This window comes from Sceloporus undulatus, chromosome 1 (genome assembly GCF_019175285.1).
Source record: "Sceloporus undulatus isolate JIND9_A2432 ecotype Alabama chromosome 1, SceUnd_v1.1, whole genome shotgun sequence".
Taxonomy (NCBI): Eukaryota; Metazoa; Chordata; class Lepidosauria; order Squamata; family Phrynosomatidae; genus Sceloporus; species Sceloporus undulatus.
Genome location: NC_056522.1, coordinates 45,713,760 through 45,733,103, shown reverse-complemented (window position 1 = coordinate 45,733,103; position 19,344 = coordinate 45,713,760). Strand labels below are relative to the sequence as shown.

Here is a 19,344-nt window from a genome sequence, read left to right as displayed (position 1 = left end):
TTAGCTTACAGCCATGTATGAAAGGTTAAGCATGAGTAACCGTCAACTGGAAGAAGAGATGAGAGATCTTGCTGACAAAAAAGAATCTGTAGCACATTGGGAAGCCCAGATTACTGAGATCATCCAGTGGTGAGTGCCTTCTGATCCTCTCATTTCACTGTGTCAGATGCAATGACACATTTACTTTTTCATAAAGAAAAATGTAATTCTTTAATTCCTGGATGTGTTGTAAAGCTTCAGAAAACTCATGACTCTCCTTAAGGAATGATTGGGTGTGATTCTTAATTATTCAAGTAGCATTGTTGTTGTGCAATCAAGTGATTTCTGAATTATGGCGATCCAGTAAAAAAGAATGAAGTTGTTTTCCTTATTTTAGGTAGCTTCCTACATGGAAGTCTTTTTTTTTAATTTGTAACTCAAGGCCAACAACTGATACACTTTTAACATAGTTATCAAAGTTATGCTGGATTCTTCAGTTGTGCATCTGTACACAAAAGGCATCTCAGCTTTGAGTTCACCCAGTCAATGAAGGGTCAACTAACTCACTAAAAAGCAATGAAAGGGGCTATATGTGTGCTTTAGAATGATTGGCTGCAGTAGAGACCACTGCAGGCACAATTTTTACACCAGCTTATGACTCCACCAGTATTCCACAGATTTTCACTAAAATGAAAGATATGTATTTAGCACTTACTGGAAGGTCACTTTGTATTTGGTGTTATGCATTTATGAATTTTAGCACCTCAAACAGAGGCAGGTTGTCTTGGTTTAAGATTCTAAAGTTGAAATTTGTAGCACAATATGCAAACTGAGCTTCTAGCATTTATTTTGAATAAACCATCTCTCACATTGACACAGCTTGCTTCTAATGCTTGTCCAGTTCTCAGAAAGAAAGACTTAGGCATACATTTAAACTTTCAGTTGTGTAGTCATTTCTCCATTTTCGTCTATCTGGGACCATTTGTAAAATATAACTCTTGAAAACAATCTGTACCGAAACTTTTCCACATATCAGTTATGCTGATGCATGTTAGAGTCTTGTATCAGATTGATTTTAAAATGTTTATGTCCATTTTTCTGCTTTCATAACAGCTGTATAATTTAATTTTTGTATTAAAGTAAAACTTGGTAAACATGGTATTTTTAGGAAGGCTTGTTATCTATACTAAATTTCATGTCTAGTGTAATTTTCTTGTCCATATTTAGACATAGCTTTGGCTTTTGAACATGGCTTGTCAGCCTGTGTTGAGCTCTGAAATGCTGGAAGTCATCCAAGAGTGTAGTTACACTTTAAAAATGAAATTATTCAAACCCCGGGATCAGGAACTATATTTTCTGCAAGCCTGGTTTTTTTCAGAGACAAAGAGTAAAGAATCAAGGCAAGATATTTTCAAGTCCTTTTTATAAACCTAGCCCTTTCCTGGTTAAAGAAAAGCACAGTTTTTTTTATTTAAAAAAAGCAAATTATTGCTAATATATTTTCTCACCAAACAGAAAGTATAGTCCAGCATGCCTTGATGAATAGAACAGTCTGAAACACAGGACATTTTGATTTGTTAAAATTCAGAATATGAGGTCTGCCTTAAAGAATGACATTTATTTCAGCCCAGATGAGAGAAGGTTGGAACTGTGGTTTGGTCTCTTTCACTCACTTGCAAATGGCTTAGAATGTGTCTGGGCATTCAGAAACACATGAAAACAGTGAAAATGAAATAGGTGTCGTAGTCATCATTCCTCCCAATATTTCCCCCACTATACTACCAGTAAGCTCCCATAGTGGTTTACAAATTATTTTTAAATACCAATAATATATAAAAGAAAAAAAAACATGCTATGTTAGAATTAAAAAGAAGATATTTCTTGTTTCACAGGCAGCTTGGAATGTCTCATAAACTGCATTCCTCTCTGTATATTTGTCTATACCAGTCAGTACTACTGTTTGGGGATTAATAAAAATTAATTTGATTTGGGGAAATGAGGGTAAATTAAGATCAATGGTAGAGTAGGAGAAATAGCAGAGTTCTCTGTACACAAAATATGCTGATTGTTTACTTGCAGTCCATATTCACTTGCATATTAACATTACCTCTTGGGTGTCTTCTGCCCATAAATGATTGTATTTCATTTGTCCTGAGATGCTTCAGTTCCTACTTGTGAATCTTGTTTGAGGAAATCTGTCATACTGAAAAGTCTGGTTTACGTAGGGGCAAAAGCAGCCTGATTGCCCTGGGACCGCAGCAAACACACACCGCGGCCCCACGTGTTTCTTCTGCCACAGTCCCAAATGGACTGCGGCAAGGAGTGGGAAAAAGCTGCTCTTTTGGGGCCACGCCAGAAACCGTCCCATCTGTCCATCTGTTTCGGGCCTTTGTTAATTTGCTTCTTTATCCAGTTTGTGTCTTTTTAAGTGGTACTAAATTATTAAGTATTAATGAATATTTTCCAACTTGTGCAGGATTCTTAGACCCATGTCCTTCTTAGCTTATTAAATAGGCCAGAGGGGGACTGGTCAAGTGGATAAAGGAGGTTGTCAGTGCCTCTGTTTAAATAAGCCATCTCTCAATCCGCTATTATGAATATGCATCGACCAATGTCAATCTACGATTTTTGGAATGTGTGGTGGCTTCCCAACTCCAGGGATTTCAGGATGAAATGGATTATCTAGATCCATTTCAATCTGGTTTCAGGCCTGGCTATGGAGCAGAGACAGCCTTGTCGCCTTGGTGGAGGACCTACGCAGGGAACTGGACAGGGGGGAGTGTATCCTGTCACTTCTGCTGGACCTCTCAGCAGCTTTTGAAACCATCACCCATGGTATCATTCTGGGCCACCTCTCTGAGATAGGACTGGGAGGTACTGTTTTACAGTGGCTTTCCCAGAAGGTAGTTCTACGAGACTCCTGCTCAACCCCTTGGACATTGGCCTGTGGGATTCCTCAGGGTTCTGTTTTGCCCCCTATGCTATTTAACATATATATGAAACTGCTGGGAGAGATCATCCAGAGTATTAGAATGCAGTGACATCAATATGCCAATGACACTCAACTCTGTTACTCTTTTCCAGCCCAATCCAAGGAGTCTGTCCTGGTCCTAAACTAGTGTCTGTCATCAGTAAGTTACTGGATGAGGGCAAACAAGCTGAAATTTAATCCAGACAACTGGTGTTCCTGGTCAGTTGGAGGGGAGATCAGGGAATAGGGATCCAGCCTGTGTTATATAGAATCACACTCCCCCTGAAGATGCAGGTTTGCAATTTTGGGGTACTGATTGAATCAGCCTTGAACCTGGAAGCCCAGATCAGGAGTGGTTTTACACATTTAAAACTTGTACTCCAACTGTGCTTGTTCCTTGAGACACTGGATCTGACCACAGTGGTACATGCCTTGGTTGCATTCTGTTTGGCCTACTGTAATGTGCTCTACATGAGGCTGCCTTTGAATAGTGTTTGGAATCTTTAGTTGGTCCAAAGATCTGCAGCCAGGCTGCTAACGGGGATAGGTTATAGAGATCACACAATGCCCCTGTTGAAACAGCTCCACTGGCTGAAAGTTTGTTTCCAGGCACATTTCAAAATTGCTGGTTATGACCTATAAAGTCCTATAAGGCTCAGGCCCAGGCTATTTGGCAGACTGTATCTCCCTATATGAGCCGGCCCAGGTTCTGAGATCCTCAGCAGAGGTCCTTCTCTCCGTCCCACCGCCATCACAAGCACGGTTGGTAGGGACATGAGAGACAGCCTTTTCAATGGCTGCCCCTGGATTGTGGAACTCCCTTCCCTTCTCAGGGAGTGCAGAATGGACCCTCCCTTGATGGCCTTCTACGAACAGGTTAAGACCTTTCTTTTCAGACAGGCATTCGAGACAGAAAGCTTTTAAAGAATGGGCTGGTGCGGTATATTGTTTTAATGTGTTTTAAACATTATATGCCAGCTGGCTTCTCTCCCACTTGAGGTTGTGGCATTTAAACACCACTTGTCCCAGAGCCAGATTTTCTGGGGGGAAAGCCAGCTGTTTGGGAGAAGGGACAGCTTTTTTCCACCCCCCCAAAAGGAGCAGAACATATCTGCTATTTTGGGGGGGTGGAATCTGGCTGGATTAGGGCCAGGCACCTGTTTGCCCCGGCCCCGATCCAAACTAAAATGACCCCTTTCTCACATCTGTTTCACCCCATAGCCATTTTAGTCTAGACGACTCTAGAAAATCAGTGTGTAAACTGAAAGAAGCTGGTAGTATGAGCTTTCGTAGACTGAAGTCTATAAACTTGATGAAGTAGACTCCAGTATGCGAAAGCTCATACTATCATCTTATTTCAATTAGTCTCAAAGATGCTACAAGATCCCTTTGCATCTAAATCTTGAGTTTAACTTAAAACTTTATTGGCTGTAAAATACTTCATGCGACTTTTGTCAAGGTACCAGTGCTGCATTATAACCATGCCAATTCCAGTGGTGTTCTCTGGCATAATTCATTCATTTGTTCAGCATTTGCAGCCTACAGACATGTTTCAGAAATTGTAAGGTACATGGACCTAAATGTAATTATTACTTCCAGCTAAAGTAGTTGATACAGTGGGGAAAACGTTTGTTTCATTATAATTCAGTAAAAGAAATGAAATTACCTCATTTGATTTTAAAATGAAGAAATACACTTTAAATAAGATGGTGAATTATTGTTTGATATGGTAATTAAAGGGAATTTCCTTTCTGCTTACTTTTAGGCTCTACGAAAATTAATTTACTCACAATTAATTTAAGTGTCTTTGATTTCAGTGAGTCTGCTTTCTGCGTCTCATTTGTAGAGTCCTAATTTTTAGAAGTGCTTACAGATTTAGTTCTGTACTATAGAGGATAGTCTGGAGTTTCATGATCTTCAAAAAGTAACCTCCTAAATTCTTTTTTGCAATGTGCATTCTGACTAACAGTGAATTTTTGTATGGACATATTTAATTTTACAGTATTAAGATTTCATTGTGAATTTATCCAACTTCATTTATCTCTCTGGCTTAACTTTCACAATCAAAACATAACACTTGCTTTTACCAAATTCTTATCTCCTATTCCATTGTTTGTCTAGGGTGAGTGACGAAAAGGATGCTCGAGGCTATCTTCAAGCCTTAGCCTCCAAAATGACTGAAGAGCTGGAGGCCCTGAGAAACTCCAGTTTGGGTGCAAGAGCAACAGTAAGCTACTGATCTGCAATATTATTAAGTGTCTTATTCTCCTAGGATTTCCTGAGCCAATAAAATGAGTTCTGTCACCTGCTACACTGCATCATACATCTACTCACTCATATTCTTGCTGGTTATGTAACTTAACAATTAACATGCAAATATATGTGAATGAAATACAGTGCGCCTGCGTCATACGCAGGCACTCTATACACGGATTTGAGCATATGCTCAAACCTACATAGTGGTGTGAGGGAGCGCATGGGGCACAAGGGGCGGCTTGTCACATTAGAATGAATGGGGTGCGCGCCCCGCCACGCCGCCACATGCATGAGCCTCATTCACTCCAATAGGGCTTGAGCGTGCACGGAATTCGGCTTACACAGGGGGTCCGGAACAGATCCCTCGTGTAAGCCAAGGGCGCGCTGTACTCAGTGCCCTGTATTTGTTCTTGATGACCATTACTTGCTGTGATAGAAGGAACAGTTGTGAGCACATGCAATACTTCTACTTTCCTTTAGATAAAACTAGACTTAATGCAGGAAATTTGACAATAGAATTTCTGACATTTAATATAATAGCACTGTGGGAAAGCTCCCAAGATTAAAAAGGATAATGGTTTGCGAATGAAATGCTCTTACAGATAGAAGTAGAAAAGAGATGTGTTTGCTGATTCTTTGACCCGTCCCCCTGCAGCCACTTGTGTCCCCTGAAAAGCTGTTCCTGTAGGTTGGAGGAACAGTGTGAAGAGAGAAGTGTGATAGGGTGATGCCAATTGCCATCCTTCCTACACTAGGTTTTGGTCTCTCCCAAAAAAATGGATGGGGCCCTTCTGACTACACAACGACAGGACTAGATACAACCACAAGAGTTGCCAGAACTCCTTTGGGGAAATGGATATATTGAAATACAAGGAACAAAAAACCAACTAATGAATGCATTTCTTATTAGGACATGCCCTGGAAGATGCGCCGCTTTGCAAAACTGGATATGTCTGCAAGGTTAGAGCTACAGTCAGCCCTTGATGCTGAAATACGAGCCAAACAGACCATTCAAGAGGAGTTAAATAAAGTTAAAGCTTCTAACATTGCAACAGAATGGTAAGAAACAGAATGGTAAGATTCTAATGAAGGGAGTAGAAACTTAAAATGACTTTTTCTTAGAATGCCATCCTGATAAACCATAAAATCTTTTGCTTACCATGACTGTCTGACTGGTGCTTACTAACATGTTCACACTATCTTTTTATAATTTCAGTTGACTGAAATGTTAGTGGGATGTTTGTAGTTTCCTAAGAATTTCAGAAATCACTGAAAATAAGATTTGAATCAAATTTTATAGATTGATCAAAGTAGTAAATATTAATCTGAAATTTCTATTGGATTCTATTACGGATTCAGAAAATGGTTTCCTTTCTTTCTTCTGTGATAAATTTTGCTGAATTAGAATATTCACTGAGCACAGAAACAGACTGGACATAAATTATTTCTATTAAATTGCTTGCTCCAAATCAGGAATTATGGATGGCCCTTGCGGTCTCTTCCAACTCTACGATTCTATGATTCTGTAACATCATGATGCCAATGTAGTTTTCTAGAATGAAAGCACACAAGTAGTGATTTCACATGCAGAAAAATTGCTGTCCTCAGGTTAGAATAAACCAATTTAGCAGGCAGCCAAAAGCTGAATAAACTAAGCAATGTTATTTTTTAAAAATTATGTAGCTGTGTATGAAAAATAACTAGAAAAGAGTAAGTTCCTCATATGAAGTTTTCCGTGGGTTTTTTCGGGCATGTTCTCTCTGAAGATGCCAGCCACAGATGCTGGCGAAACATCAGGAAGAAAATCTTCTAGAACATGGCCACATAGCCCGAAAAACCCACGAAAAACTATGGATGCCGGCCATGAAAGCCTTCGACTGCTCATAGGAACATCACAAATAGTGAGGAAATAGCAATAAAAATAATCAGTGTTTGGATTTTAAATGAGCATGTTCTCTTGACATTTCCACTGTTTGTACTATTGTTCATAAAATAGAAACATGACACAATCCAAATGGTAATCAGAAACAAATGCTGATTACCTTTTCAAGGTTTCTTACTAAAACTGAACTCTCTCTCCTTGCTTTTGTTTTATATTCAGTTTAATAAAAGTGATTTAGCTGAGATGGATAATAACTGAACATTGTTGCTGATAATGATCAAAAACATAACCAAATAAGATAATACACTCTAATTGGATCTCTGTGTCTGTCTGTCTATTTGTTTGTGTTCAAAGCAAACTACAGGAATCAGACAAGAAGAACTCTGAACTGCTGTTAGAAATAGAGAGATTGAAAAAAGAGACGGAAGAACTCCGATCAGAGAAGGGTGAGGGAACTGATGTCCAAATAAGCAAAGGCAAAATCCAGAGTGTTGGGTGTATCTTATCAAGAATGTCCTCTTATAGCATGCTGGCAGAATTTGGACTCTGAAGATTCTGACTCCTGACGTGTTACATTGACTCATGCATGATAAGATGTACCCACAGCTGGGACAAAAATACAGAAACATGTTTATCTTGTAGTCTCTTCATACTTTTGAAACACATTGACCGGAATCCTGTTGGTGTCCTATGCACATGCAAGTGCTTGTGGAAGTCGTTATGCATTCTTTACTTGTACAGGACCGCATTCAGTTCAAGGTTGTGGAAACAGGGTCATTGTGTGTGAAGATCTGCATTACACATGGGCACACATGCACATTGTGCATGCATATGCATTCCATGCAGATGTGAATAGCCATTTGGTTGTTCATTTGGTGGTAGTTCATTTGGTGTGTTAATTCAGTTGCACAATGTTGCCATTCAACACAAGGGTGTTGTGTAGCACAATTAATGCACAACTCTGTATATATAAAGAGATTCATGCAATGAAATCCTGATAAAGGATCGTTGCCATTGTTTTTGCCATATTCCCCGCAAATCCCATTGTTTTTGTTTATAATACATAGCGGTAGGTCCCTGTGTAGCAGCATAGGATAGCATAGCTACCAGCATAGGATAGTCTTTAGAAGTTATTATAGTCTAATACTCCAAATCAGAAAGATATTGGCAGACCTTAATGACTAGTGTTGGGTATTGCTTAAAGAGGAAGCCTTTTAAAATCTGTTCGGTGTTTTGATGTTTGATCATGGAGGTTGGGAACCATTTACTCAGAGTAATCTTGTAGAATTGAAAGCTTCTCTGAAGTTGGTTGCTGCTGCTGTAACTTCTTTATTAACACAAATACAACTGAAAATGTCCAATGGCTGATTCTCTCCTGTTGATACTTCATTACTGTGAACCCCCCCCCCCCCCCGATGTGGTTTCCTGGGTTAGTATGCATACTTTTTGTTAAGGCAACATTCCCTCACACAGGTAATTCTTCCATTATTGGGAATTGCTGGACCCAGCTGTTAGACCCTGCCCCAAATCCAACTTACGTTATGAAATAACAATACAGTAATAGGCTAGATATAGAAGCTGGTACAGCCCTGATGTAAATCAAGCCTAGTCTAGCAATTCATGGGGAAAGTTTCTGTCCAAAATCCTAGAAAGCTACTGCTTGTTAAAGTAGATAATATTTGGCTGGATTGACCAGTGATGTGATCTGGTATTGAGTTCTGGAAATGGTGGATTTTGGAAGTCTTTTTTCCTTTATTTAATGTCTGCAACATTTTTTTTACTAGAAGACTATAGAAAAGTGTGAGGCATTCCTCACTCCCCACCCCAACTCTTCTTCATTTTCTTGAGTTTTAGAAAAAGCTGGTTGTTTTTGGCACAAAAACATCTTGATAAAGATAACCCTTAGAGAAGGACCCAAGTGGCCATTTTCTGTAGGTTTAAAAGCTGCTGCTGTTTTCTAGGTGTAAAGCACCAAGACTCACAGAATTCTTTCTTGGCATTTTTGAATGCGCCTGCCTCTGCTTTGGATCAATTTGAAGTAAGTACACAGTTATTTGGATTTAATATCTTTTAATTACATGCTATGTGTTCCAAAAAAACAGGCTAAGTTTCTTAGATTCATAAAGAACATGAATTGTTTATTCCTTTATCTTATAAGTAACAGTTATGAATAAAAATGATTTTAAAATAAATAAATAAATAACATGCTATGACTCATATTAAAATAAAAAGGAGATTTAGAAGAATTGATGAGTTTATTCAAGCATATAATTACATTATTTCTATGCATTTACAAACAAACCTATTATTTTCATTTGTTTTGAAATGTTTGTCTACATATCTTTAATAATCTTCAAATTAATTAGACTAAAGATATGAAAGAAAACTAGATATAAATCCTTAAAAAGAAAGAAAAGGTATGATGAGGATTTTGCTAACATTTAACAATCAACATTTTACCAGTAGGCTGCCATGCTGAGTTAGGACCAGTAGAGATCAGCACTAAAAGCTGCCTTGCAGGCAGCGTGGGGGTGTGGTGTATGCATGGCACATGCCCTGACACTGCCCAGAAGCCACCTGCCTGCCCACATGTGAGCTGGCTTCATGGTTCTCCAGTGGCACAGTGTTTAGATGCCGCACATCGCCTAAGCACTGAAAAGCCGCCACCATGGCAGAAAGAATAACCTTTTGCTGACTCAAAAAGGAGAGGCATTTTACTGCCCCTTTTTGAGCCAGCAAATAGCTGGATTGGGGCCGCAGCGTGTGGTTGCCATGGCCCTGATCCGATGTTCAAAGGGCCAGCATGAAGCCACCCCTTCTGTTTCAGCCCTTAGTTAAAAAGGGGCAATAATTAAATGGATACTTACAAATAGCACAATTATTGTTTGGAAATACAGTTAACAATTGATGATGTATTTGTAAAGTAGGGGCACAGTGACCACAATCCTGTCAATGTGCACACAGCAGCATGCTTAATCTCACATAGACAGTGGCAGCAGGAAAAGAAAAGGTCACAGTGATGATGGGAAGCAAAGAGCATTGTTACCTCTATAGTGTCAAGAGGCAGTTGTTGCAGGCCCTGAGGAGCTTGTGTCTCCAGTGACTTGCTTCCAGGTGTTCTGAAAAGGGTGGCTTGGAAAAATTGCCAGTCCCATGGCACAGGTGATTTCCCAAGATACTTTTCCAAAAGCACCCTGATTCCAAGTACAAAGACAGAAGACAGGCATCAATGAAATATGCTGCTGAAGCCAAAAGCCTTCCTTTTTTATAGCACAGTGATGACATTATCCCCCTTCTTATTCCACTGCTATGCAACCCTGTCAAAAGTGAAACTTGTGACAAAATGGAACTTTCTAGTCTCTGTTTTAGGTTTGGAACTAGCAAAAAGCCAAAGCTGTTTAATATGTACAGGCCATACCTGCATTCACATTTTTAATATTTGGTGGGCATTTTACCTACACATCCTCATCCATGGACAGTATTTGAAGAAGATAGACAAATGAGGCACATGCTCTGAGATTAGAATAGAAATGAGAATGCACACTGGGGTGAATTTCCCAAGAAATGAAGAGACAGTGAGAGCAGTCAGGGCCAACGGAAAAGAAAATTGATGCATAGTCAAGCTGAGAAAACAAGTTGTTGACATTCACCCTCTTACTAAGCGGTACTCCATCTTCATGGCCACAATACTATACAGTACACATCCACTGTATTCCAAACATTCTCAGCTAGTAGGGAAGAAATCATCCATCCATAGATTTCCTCCTGTCATCACCCAGGCGTGGCAAGGCTCATGCATTCTAGAGTAAACCTTCTCTTAGAATATTTTTCTACCATTTCTCCATTTTATTTCTGCCTATATTTTTTTAAAATCTCTCCCGACTTACCTCATTCATTCCCATAGTTCCTTCCCTTCCCCTCTCCCCTGTATTCCTTTGTTGGGGATGGAAAAGATTAAAGCAAAATTTGCCAAAGTTAGTTCCACTTCCAGAGCTCTAATGCCCCAAATTTGTCCACATTATCAAGGATATATATCTGCTCTTATCTACCTCCCCTTCGGGGCCATAAAGACATGCACTCACCTGCACACCACCAGTGTCACTGCCTCCTCCAGAGCCACATACAGCAATGGCGTGTCTGATTTCCCTTTTTAATCCACATTTTTAATCCACATTAAATTGATCCAGTTCTTCCTCTTACCCAGATGTTGTCCTGAGGTGCCTGAAATTGCCTCAACTTCCCAAAAGTTAGAGGCTGAAACATTTGCTTCTGTAGCAGTCAGTGCCAACAAGGCAGTCCAAAGAACTGAGGAGGAAGGAATGAGGCTGGCCTTAACACCATAGCAGTCTCCTCTCTGGCAAATGTGATCTCACCTGGCATTACCATATCCTCTGCACCCTACAATCATCTGCACCCTACACCCATCTAAATCATGTCAGTCATTATGCAGGCTGTGTGAAAGACACTGGGCATTTCCAGCAAGAAAAACAAGTCTCTCCCCCCCAACACACACAATTCCCATTATTGTTTCCCATGCCTCTATCAGTATCTATGTCCTTCTTTGGTCAGGACTCATGGATTCAGTGAATCCCTTCCATGGTGACCAGTGAGCCTAGAGGGTTTAGACAGCTGCCCCCACCCTCAAGAACAAAACCAGGGTTCCTTCTCACTCCCTTCTCTATCCCTCTGCCCCTCCAGTGCCTCCAAGGAGGAACCTTAAAAGCATGCTCAGCCTGCCGGCTCCACAAGAACTTTTAAACATAGTCTATCCTCTGACAAGGATTCAGCCTCCTCACCTGACATAGATGGGTTTCCTCCTCTATCCAGTAAGAGAGGATAGATGCAACATCTCTCCAGTCGAGCTTTGATAGTGTATTTTTACTCCTCTTTTATCTAAGGCAGATGCCCAACTTGGCATCCCTTCAACCTCAGCATCCTTATGTCCAGATCATACTTCATGTGGAGCTACCATGTTTCCTAAATTTAAGTCTACATATGTCACTTACTTTCTGGTGCATTTCAGAAAATTGTTAAGATCTGAATGGAGCCCTCCCAAATGAAGAGTGTCAGTTAGCTCAGAAATTATGTTCCCCCAGTGCCATGGAACTCCTTAAGCATCTCTTACAGACGGCCTCATCTCACCTGGCCTAACAGATGCTCTTCTTCACCAAGAAGGAGACTCATCCCTATAAGATCTTAACAAGAAGTAAGCATACTCATTTCTCAAGCACTCAGCTTCTGCCATCTGTATTAACTCACCATCCACAACCTCCCTGATTTCCAGAGTTGCCATGCCCTTGGTTCAAGATAGTTTCAATAATCAGGACTTAGGTGCTATAACCTTACACAAGTCTCTCCTCAAACTTTATGAATCTATGGTCTTTGTGGCTGATCCTCCCAGGGACTGACACATTTTCTGTAGCCATTTTCACACCTGAAAGAAGATCCATATGCCTGAAACACTGGAATGTGGACATCCAGTCCAGACCCAGTCCAGCTATGCTTCCCTTCATGTGGAACCTTTTCTTGGATGAGGATGCCCTCAAGGGTATCCACATCGAAATGAAGGGGGAAAGCTCAGATCCTCCAGAGGTCAGATTATCCTTTCTCCAGTGAACATAGAAACACAATCTGTTCTAGGATTTTCTTTTGCAGGATCACCCCAGGTTTGTCTCACTACAGATGCCAACCCACCTTCCTTCCCAGATCCTATTTAAGCTTGAGTAATTCCCATACATGGATGTCTTCTTCTCTGCTAACTGAGACTGGGACATTGGAGAACATGCCATGAAGGGCCATTCTTGACAAGGAGATGGAGCCATCCAGACCCATCCTTCAGTGGAAAGACACTTCCTATTCTCTTCCAACTCTACGATTCTATGATTCTCTTTCTGGGAATCTCTTCTCACTTTCCTGTTTCTTTGGCTGGAGAATGGAATTGAAAAAGGAACCAGCAACCCAATTGGAAAAGGTTTACTTAAAAACATTGACCCCTTGCCTCACCTGGGCAGCAATAGCAGTTAGCTCATATTGTGGATGGCTCCTTCTTCTTGACAGCAATGGAACTTCATGGTAAGTTCACTAGTGTTCCATTTTGCTACTTTAAATATTAAAGAAACTGACAGTAGATTTCATATCCCAGTGTCCTCCTGCACAGTCTTTAATGTAAATGAAATAATAGTTAATAAAAACTGTACACAAGTGATACTAAAAATAAATCTGTTAGTGATTTTATTATTTCTTTACTTCATTTCCCATCAATATGGTAGTTCTATCTTTTTTTTACAAAGCAGACATTTTCATCTATCTGTTTCTGTTTCTTTACTGCTCTGTGCATTAAAATAGGATTCCTTTTCTTCTTCATCATCTTCATTGATTGATTTTATGGATGACGTAAGTCTTTCACCTCGAAACTGGCAAATTATTGAACAGAAAACAGATTCATTTGGCAGTTTCACATAGTAATGCAGTCATTTTAACAAGCTGTGCCATCAAGAGCATGAAAATCAGCAAGGCAGTTTCTGTGCTCCTGGTCGTTTATATTGTGTGTAGCTGCCATTTTTTTAATGGCGTGGACTGAGAGTTAAGTGTGTGTGTGTGTGTTGTGTTTTCCCCTTTCTTTTAGTATTGGAAGGAGCTGCAGTACATGGCTTGTTTATTAAGATGCCTCACACTCTGTCCTGGTATTGTTATGTTGATAATGATACTGCTTGGTCAGAGCTTGATTAGTAAAATTTGTTGCTAAAATTTTGATTTTGGTTTGTTTTGAGGTGACTATAAGAATATTTTTATTTTCATTTGCTTTCAAGCTTTTTCTTTGTTCTGCTCAGTTTATTTTCCTTTGTAATGGTGGTTTCTGACCCTTTTGGATTCCAGACTGTTAACTAAATATTCTGATAATCACACCAAATATTTCTGTTTTACTTTTTTAAAAATATTGATCATTGAGAAAATTATTTATCTACTTCATGCCAGCTAGTGGATACTTTTCAAAGTGACTGCATTATTTTAATGTATGTTCCTTTGTGGTAGTTTAACACATTAAAAATTAGGAGTGTTATCTCAGAATATACACGCTCATGCTCTTTATAATACTGTCTTTGAAAATATCCTGTTGATAAAGTTGTAATCCTTGCTACTTTTAAATGAATGAAATGTAACTGACAGAAAACACATTAACACCACTGACTACAACAACTCATTAAAGAAAATGTAGTGTATTAAAAAAAACTGTTGTCAAATAAATCAAGTTACGATGCTAGTAGTATTGTGGATTAGTAATACACATAGTTGTGATGTTACATTCAAGTATTAGAGAACTATCTAAATTCATAAAAAGAGCATTCTGAATGTACCAAAGAGTTGACATTTTTCTATCCATTTAGAATGGACTTTTATTTTCAGTACATTTGAAAAACACAGATGGATATCTGGAGAAGTCATGTTTACACATTAGCTTTTGTCTATAAAAGCCGTTGTTTATTTCTGATTTAAAAAAAAAAGAAAACTGAATTTTTTTAATTTTTTCTATCGTACTAATACAATTTTTGCTATCTACTCTCAACTTTCTGCCATTTGCCACGGAACAATATGCATGTTCTCTACCTTGAGTGCTAGATCTAACACCTCTCTGTACTGTATTTAAAATCTTTGAAAATAAATACCTGCCCCCTCTCACTGTAGCAGGACTAAACTCCCACCGTATCTTGAATCAAAGCTCTTTCTCAACATTTGTTACAGTTGCTTATATGTAAGCCTAAACAGAATTTCTAGTTGCAGCTAACTAGACCCACTAAATCAGTGAGAACTAGATGAGTCAAAACTTAGATAATTTCAGTTGTTTCAGTAGATCTACTCCTCCTGAGTTTAGCAGTTGTGTTTAGGCTATAGCTTTTGAAATCTAACTAGAACCAGAACAACTGTGGTACTGTAGTAGCATACATAAAATGCTGCGCTTGTAGTTCTTCAAACATATAAGGCAACTGTTCTATCTTTTCCTTCTTAACATTTTTTCCTCTGGTGAAGAAAAAGAAGGGACGGTGAGAAATCATGACGATGTTTCAAATGGAACAAAATAATATTGGCAAAAGCAACCTGAAATAACATCATATATTTTAGGCAGGATTAATGCAACACTGATACACAGATATTCTTCATTTATTACAACCTTTCCAAAACAAAAAACACCAGTGATTATTCCCATTTTCATTTATAGAAATAGCTAACATGTATGAACATTAAGGTGACTATCAGAAGCTGTTGTCACTCCCTTAAGCCCACATGACATGAGTATGTGTAAACTTGAGCTTGAGAAAGGCTAGAACTATTTCACTTCCTTCAAAACCTAGAACCTACAGAATTCTTAAATATCATTTCACAGGAACATTGCTTTCATGTTTTCCATGTTTTTCATGCTCAGAGGTACCGTATATACTCATGTATAAGTCGACCTCATGTATAAGTCGAGGGCAGTTTTTGGATCCAAAATCATGGATTTTCATATGACCTGTGGATAAGTCGAGGGGCAAACACTGGAGGATGTTACAAAAGATGTAAAGTGGGGGGGGGAGACAAAGCACCACTTCCCTCCTTATATCTCACTCTCTGGACCTCTCCCAAGCATCAGTCTCAGCATGGAAAAGGGAAAACAAACCTCAGCGTTTGCACACACACACGCACACACACACACACACACACTTCCCCTTACCAAAAGCATCTCCAAGGCACATGGCTTGCGAAAAGGAGGACAGACCCCACTGTCTCTCTGCTTGTCACCCCCAGGACTCCCAAGGCTCATAGCTTTCAGAAATGGAGGACAGGCCTTTCTCTCTCTCTGCTTCTCACCCCCAAAACTCCCAAGGCTCATAGCTTTCAGAAATAGAGGACAGGGCTTTCTCTCTCTCTCCTTCTCACCCCCAAGACTCATAGCTTTCAGAAATAGAGGACAGGGCTTTCTCTCTCTCTCCTTCTCACCCCCAAGACTCATAGCTTTCAGAAATAGAGGACAGGGCTTTCTCTCTCTCTCCTTCTCACCCCCAAGACTCATAGCTTTCAGAAATAGAGGACAGGGCTTTCTCTCTCTCTCCTTCTCACCCCCAGAACTCCCAAGACTCATAGCTTTCAGAAATAGAGGTCAGGGCTTTTGCTCTCTCTCCTTCTCACTCCCAAGACTCATAGCTTTCAGTAATAGAGGACAGGGCTTTCTCTCTCTCTCCTTCTCACCTCCAAGACTCATAGCTTTCGGTAATAGAGGACAGGGCTTTCTCTCTCTCTCCTTCTCACCCCCAGAACTCCCAAGACTCATAGCTTTCAGAAATAGAGGTCAGGGCTTTCTCTCTCTCTCCTTCTCACCTCCAAGACTCATAGCTTTCAGTAATAGAGGACAGGGCTTTCTCTCTGTCTCCTCACCCCCAGAACTCCCAAGTCTCATAGCTTTCAGAAATAGAGGTCAGGGCTTTCTCTCTCTCTCTCCTTCTCACTCCCAAGACTCATAGCTTTCAGTAATAGAGGACAGGGCTTTCTCTCTCTCTCCTTCTCACCCCCAGAACTCCCAAGACTCATGGCTTTCAGAAATAGAGGACAGGGCTTTCTCTCTCTCTCCTTCTCACCCCCAGGACTTCCAGGCAAAACGGGGAACAAGCCTGGGCATACTTTCTTTGTGTTCCTTCTCTCAGCAGCAGCTTGTTAGGTCTGGCTCCGCAGGAAGGCTGAGAGCCTGGGAAACAGGCGCGCACACACACACACACACACACACACACAGGGAGAGAGGAGAGCAGGCGCCGGGGCTTCAAACAGGGAGGCTTTACAAGGCTACAGAGAAAGGTGGGCACTTCTTCTTTCACAAAATTTATTAGCATTAACTCATTGACCCTTCCATAAGTCTACCCAGGATTTTGGAGTTCATTCAACTGCTATCAACAACAAAAACTAAATGTGAATTATCTAGCCATCTACCTCTGAGCATGGAAAACATGAAATCAATGTTCCTGTGAAATGGTAGTAATCGTTTTTTGTGGGATTTTTGGGCTGTGAGGCCATGTTCTAGAAGAACTTATTCCTGATGTTTTGAGAGCAGCTGTGTGGCTGGCATCTTCAGAGAATTCTGGCAAAGAAGAGAGTGGGGTATATATACTGTTGGTTGAGATGAAGCAATTTGCATGTTAATCTGTGTATTGTTCTGATGTTGAGTGGCAAGGCCTCAGGGTGTCTATTTAATTAATGATCCATTGTCTGCTGGGAATCCCCCTCACCCTGGGTGGTTTTCATGTGCATTTGCTGGGTCTTGATTTTAGTGTTTTTCAGGACTGGTAGCGAAACTTTGACGCTTTACAGACCACCCCTTTCCCGACGGATCGGGGATCAGCAAAAGACCGCTTCCCCACGGCCTGGAAAGGGGTGTCCTTGGGGCTTCAAGCCCCAAGGACACCCCAACAGATGCAAGGAAAGGGAGAAAGGGGACACTCGGCCCCTTTCTCTTTTGTGTTGCTGGTGCAGCCATGTAAAGACTGCGTCAGCGACACAAACCCAGGAAGGAGGTCCAAAATGGAGCTCCTTCCGCCGCGCCAGGGCATCACGTCCGCGCCACTTCGTTTGGAGGCAGCGCGGCCGTGACATCGTAATGGCGGCGCCCATGTGGGCAGGGTGCCACCATTTTGTACATACTCTGTACATACTAGGGTAGGGGGCATCTAGAAGAGACGCCCCCAGGCAACCCTAGTACGTACAGAGTACTTACTAGGGTGCCTGTCTGTAAAGGGCCTTTGTTTACTTTAAAGGTTTCTTCTTTCCTGTTGAAGTTGTCCAGGTGGTTATGGATTTCAGTGACTTCCCTGTGCATTCTGACCTGAGCATGAGAGACACTACAGACTGGGTCAGCCAGAAAAATCAGCAGTAGCAAAACACATTATAAACCATCCTGGACATACAATGCTATTTAAAAATACTAAAATTCTGGACCATGCCAACAACTATCAGGTCAGAATGGACGGGGAAGCCATTCTAGAACACAGCCTCACAGCCTGAAAAACCCACAAAAACTATTCAAACTAAAGTTTTGTTGCCGTCATTATTTACATTTAAATCTAATTGAATTATTAAAACACAAAGAATTAGAAATCTGCTCCAAAACTGACTTGTACAAATGTATCACAGAATGCTGAAATATTGCTGAAGTACTTGGAATACAAGTTGTAGTGATCTGGGGATGATCCCTGGAGCAACCAACCCTGTGCGTGGCTCTTACTCCCAGGGCGTCCCCTTCACACTTTCCACTCTTGGATCTCCTAGGACTCCATTCCCACACTCCCTGCTGAGCTGAATGAGACCCCTTGAAGTCCTATATCTCGCTGCCACCACTCAGTGAATTTTAATGCACTACGTTCCCTAAGCACACACTGAAACTTGCTAGGGAGAGATCTAGTTTAAGCAAAAGTAATCAGCACTCGAGCTAAGACGCGTGTCCAGGAGCAGAGAGAGAGAGACAGCAGATACTTTTTAAAGAAAGATGTTTATTTTAAAGAAATAGCATAGGATAGGAAGGTATCCTTCGTGCAAAGCCTCCTTGCTTCACAGGTACAGAAAGCATAGTTACAAAGATGTTCATTTCAGGCAAGCTATTAGATAAACATAACAAAACCTAAGCGCACTAACTAACACATTCCCTAGCTACTCACACAGTGATGGGATTTGCAGTCCATGTTGAGTTCTTGGGTGCAGGGAGCTGGCTTCTTGCCAACTCCACCTGCATTCCTGAGATGGTTTCCCAGCTGCCCAAAGAACCAAGAAAACATCTGGTTTCCCCCAAGAGGAGGGAAGGAGAGACAAAGAACCACACAATATTTATGGTGCTGTAATAAAATTCTTAACATAATCTTAATCTAATTCAATAGAGATATCTTGTTGGAAATTAATATCTTATATAGATTGTTCTTTTTTATTTTTTGCAGGGTGGGTTAACCTTAATCCTCATGAATTTTGGGGCCAACTATATTAATAATTTGCATGAGTTAACAAGACCTGAGAAGGTGCTGTCAATAACACGTTAACTTGAAAGTTTCTAATTCATAGGGTCACCATAAGGTGACTTGATGGCCATTGACAACAACAAATTAGTAATCTGCCAGTATTTTTCTCAGGGGAGATATATGTATTATGGGTCATGGTATTATTATAAATTGTAATATTTTAATCACTTTTAAAATATTTTTCATGGTGTGCTTTTAATTGATTTAATATTGCTAATAATGTAGTTCTATTT

The 19,344-nt window shown here is 40.4% G+C and overlaps 1 protein-coding gene across 1 annotated transcript in view; it reads left to right on the top strand.

Annotated features, from left to right (window-relative positions):
• The window catches only part of CDC42BPA (CDC42 binding protein kinase alpha), a 261,009-nt gene that overhangs the window by 176,105 nt on the left and 65,560 nt on the right, over window positions 1–19,344 (top strand). Inside the window, exons 14-18 of the mRNA XM_042445935.1 lie at window positions 5–129; window positions 5,072–5,177; window positions 6,117–6,265; window positions 7,443–7,534; window positions 9,050–9,126. Coding sequence (XP_042301869.1) covers window positions 5–129; window positions 5,072–5,177; window positions 6,117–6,265; window positions 7,443–7,534; window positions 9,050–9,126 — 549 coding nt within the window. The remainder of the gene's footprint in view (window positions 1–4; window positions 130–5,071; window positions 5,178–6,116; window positions 6,266–7,442; window positions 7,535–9,049; window positions 9,127–19,344) is intronic.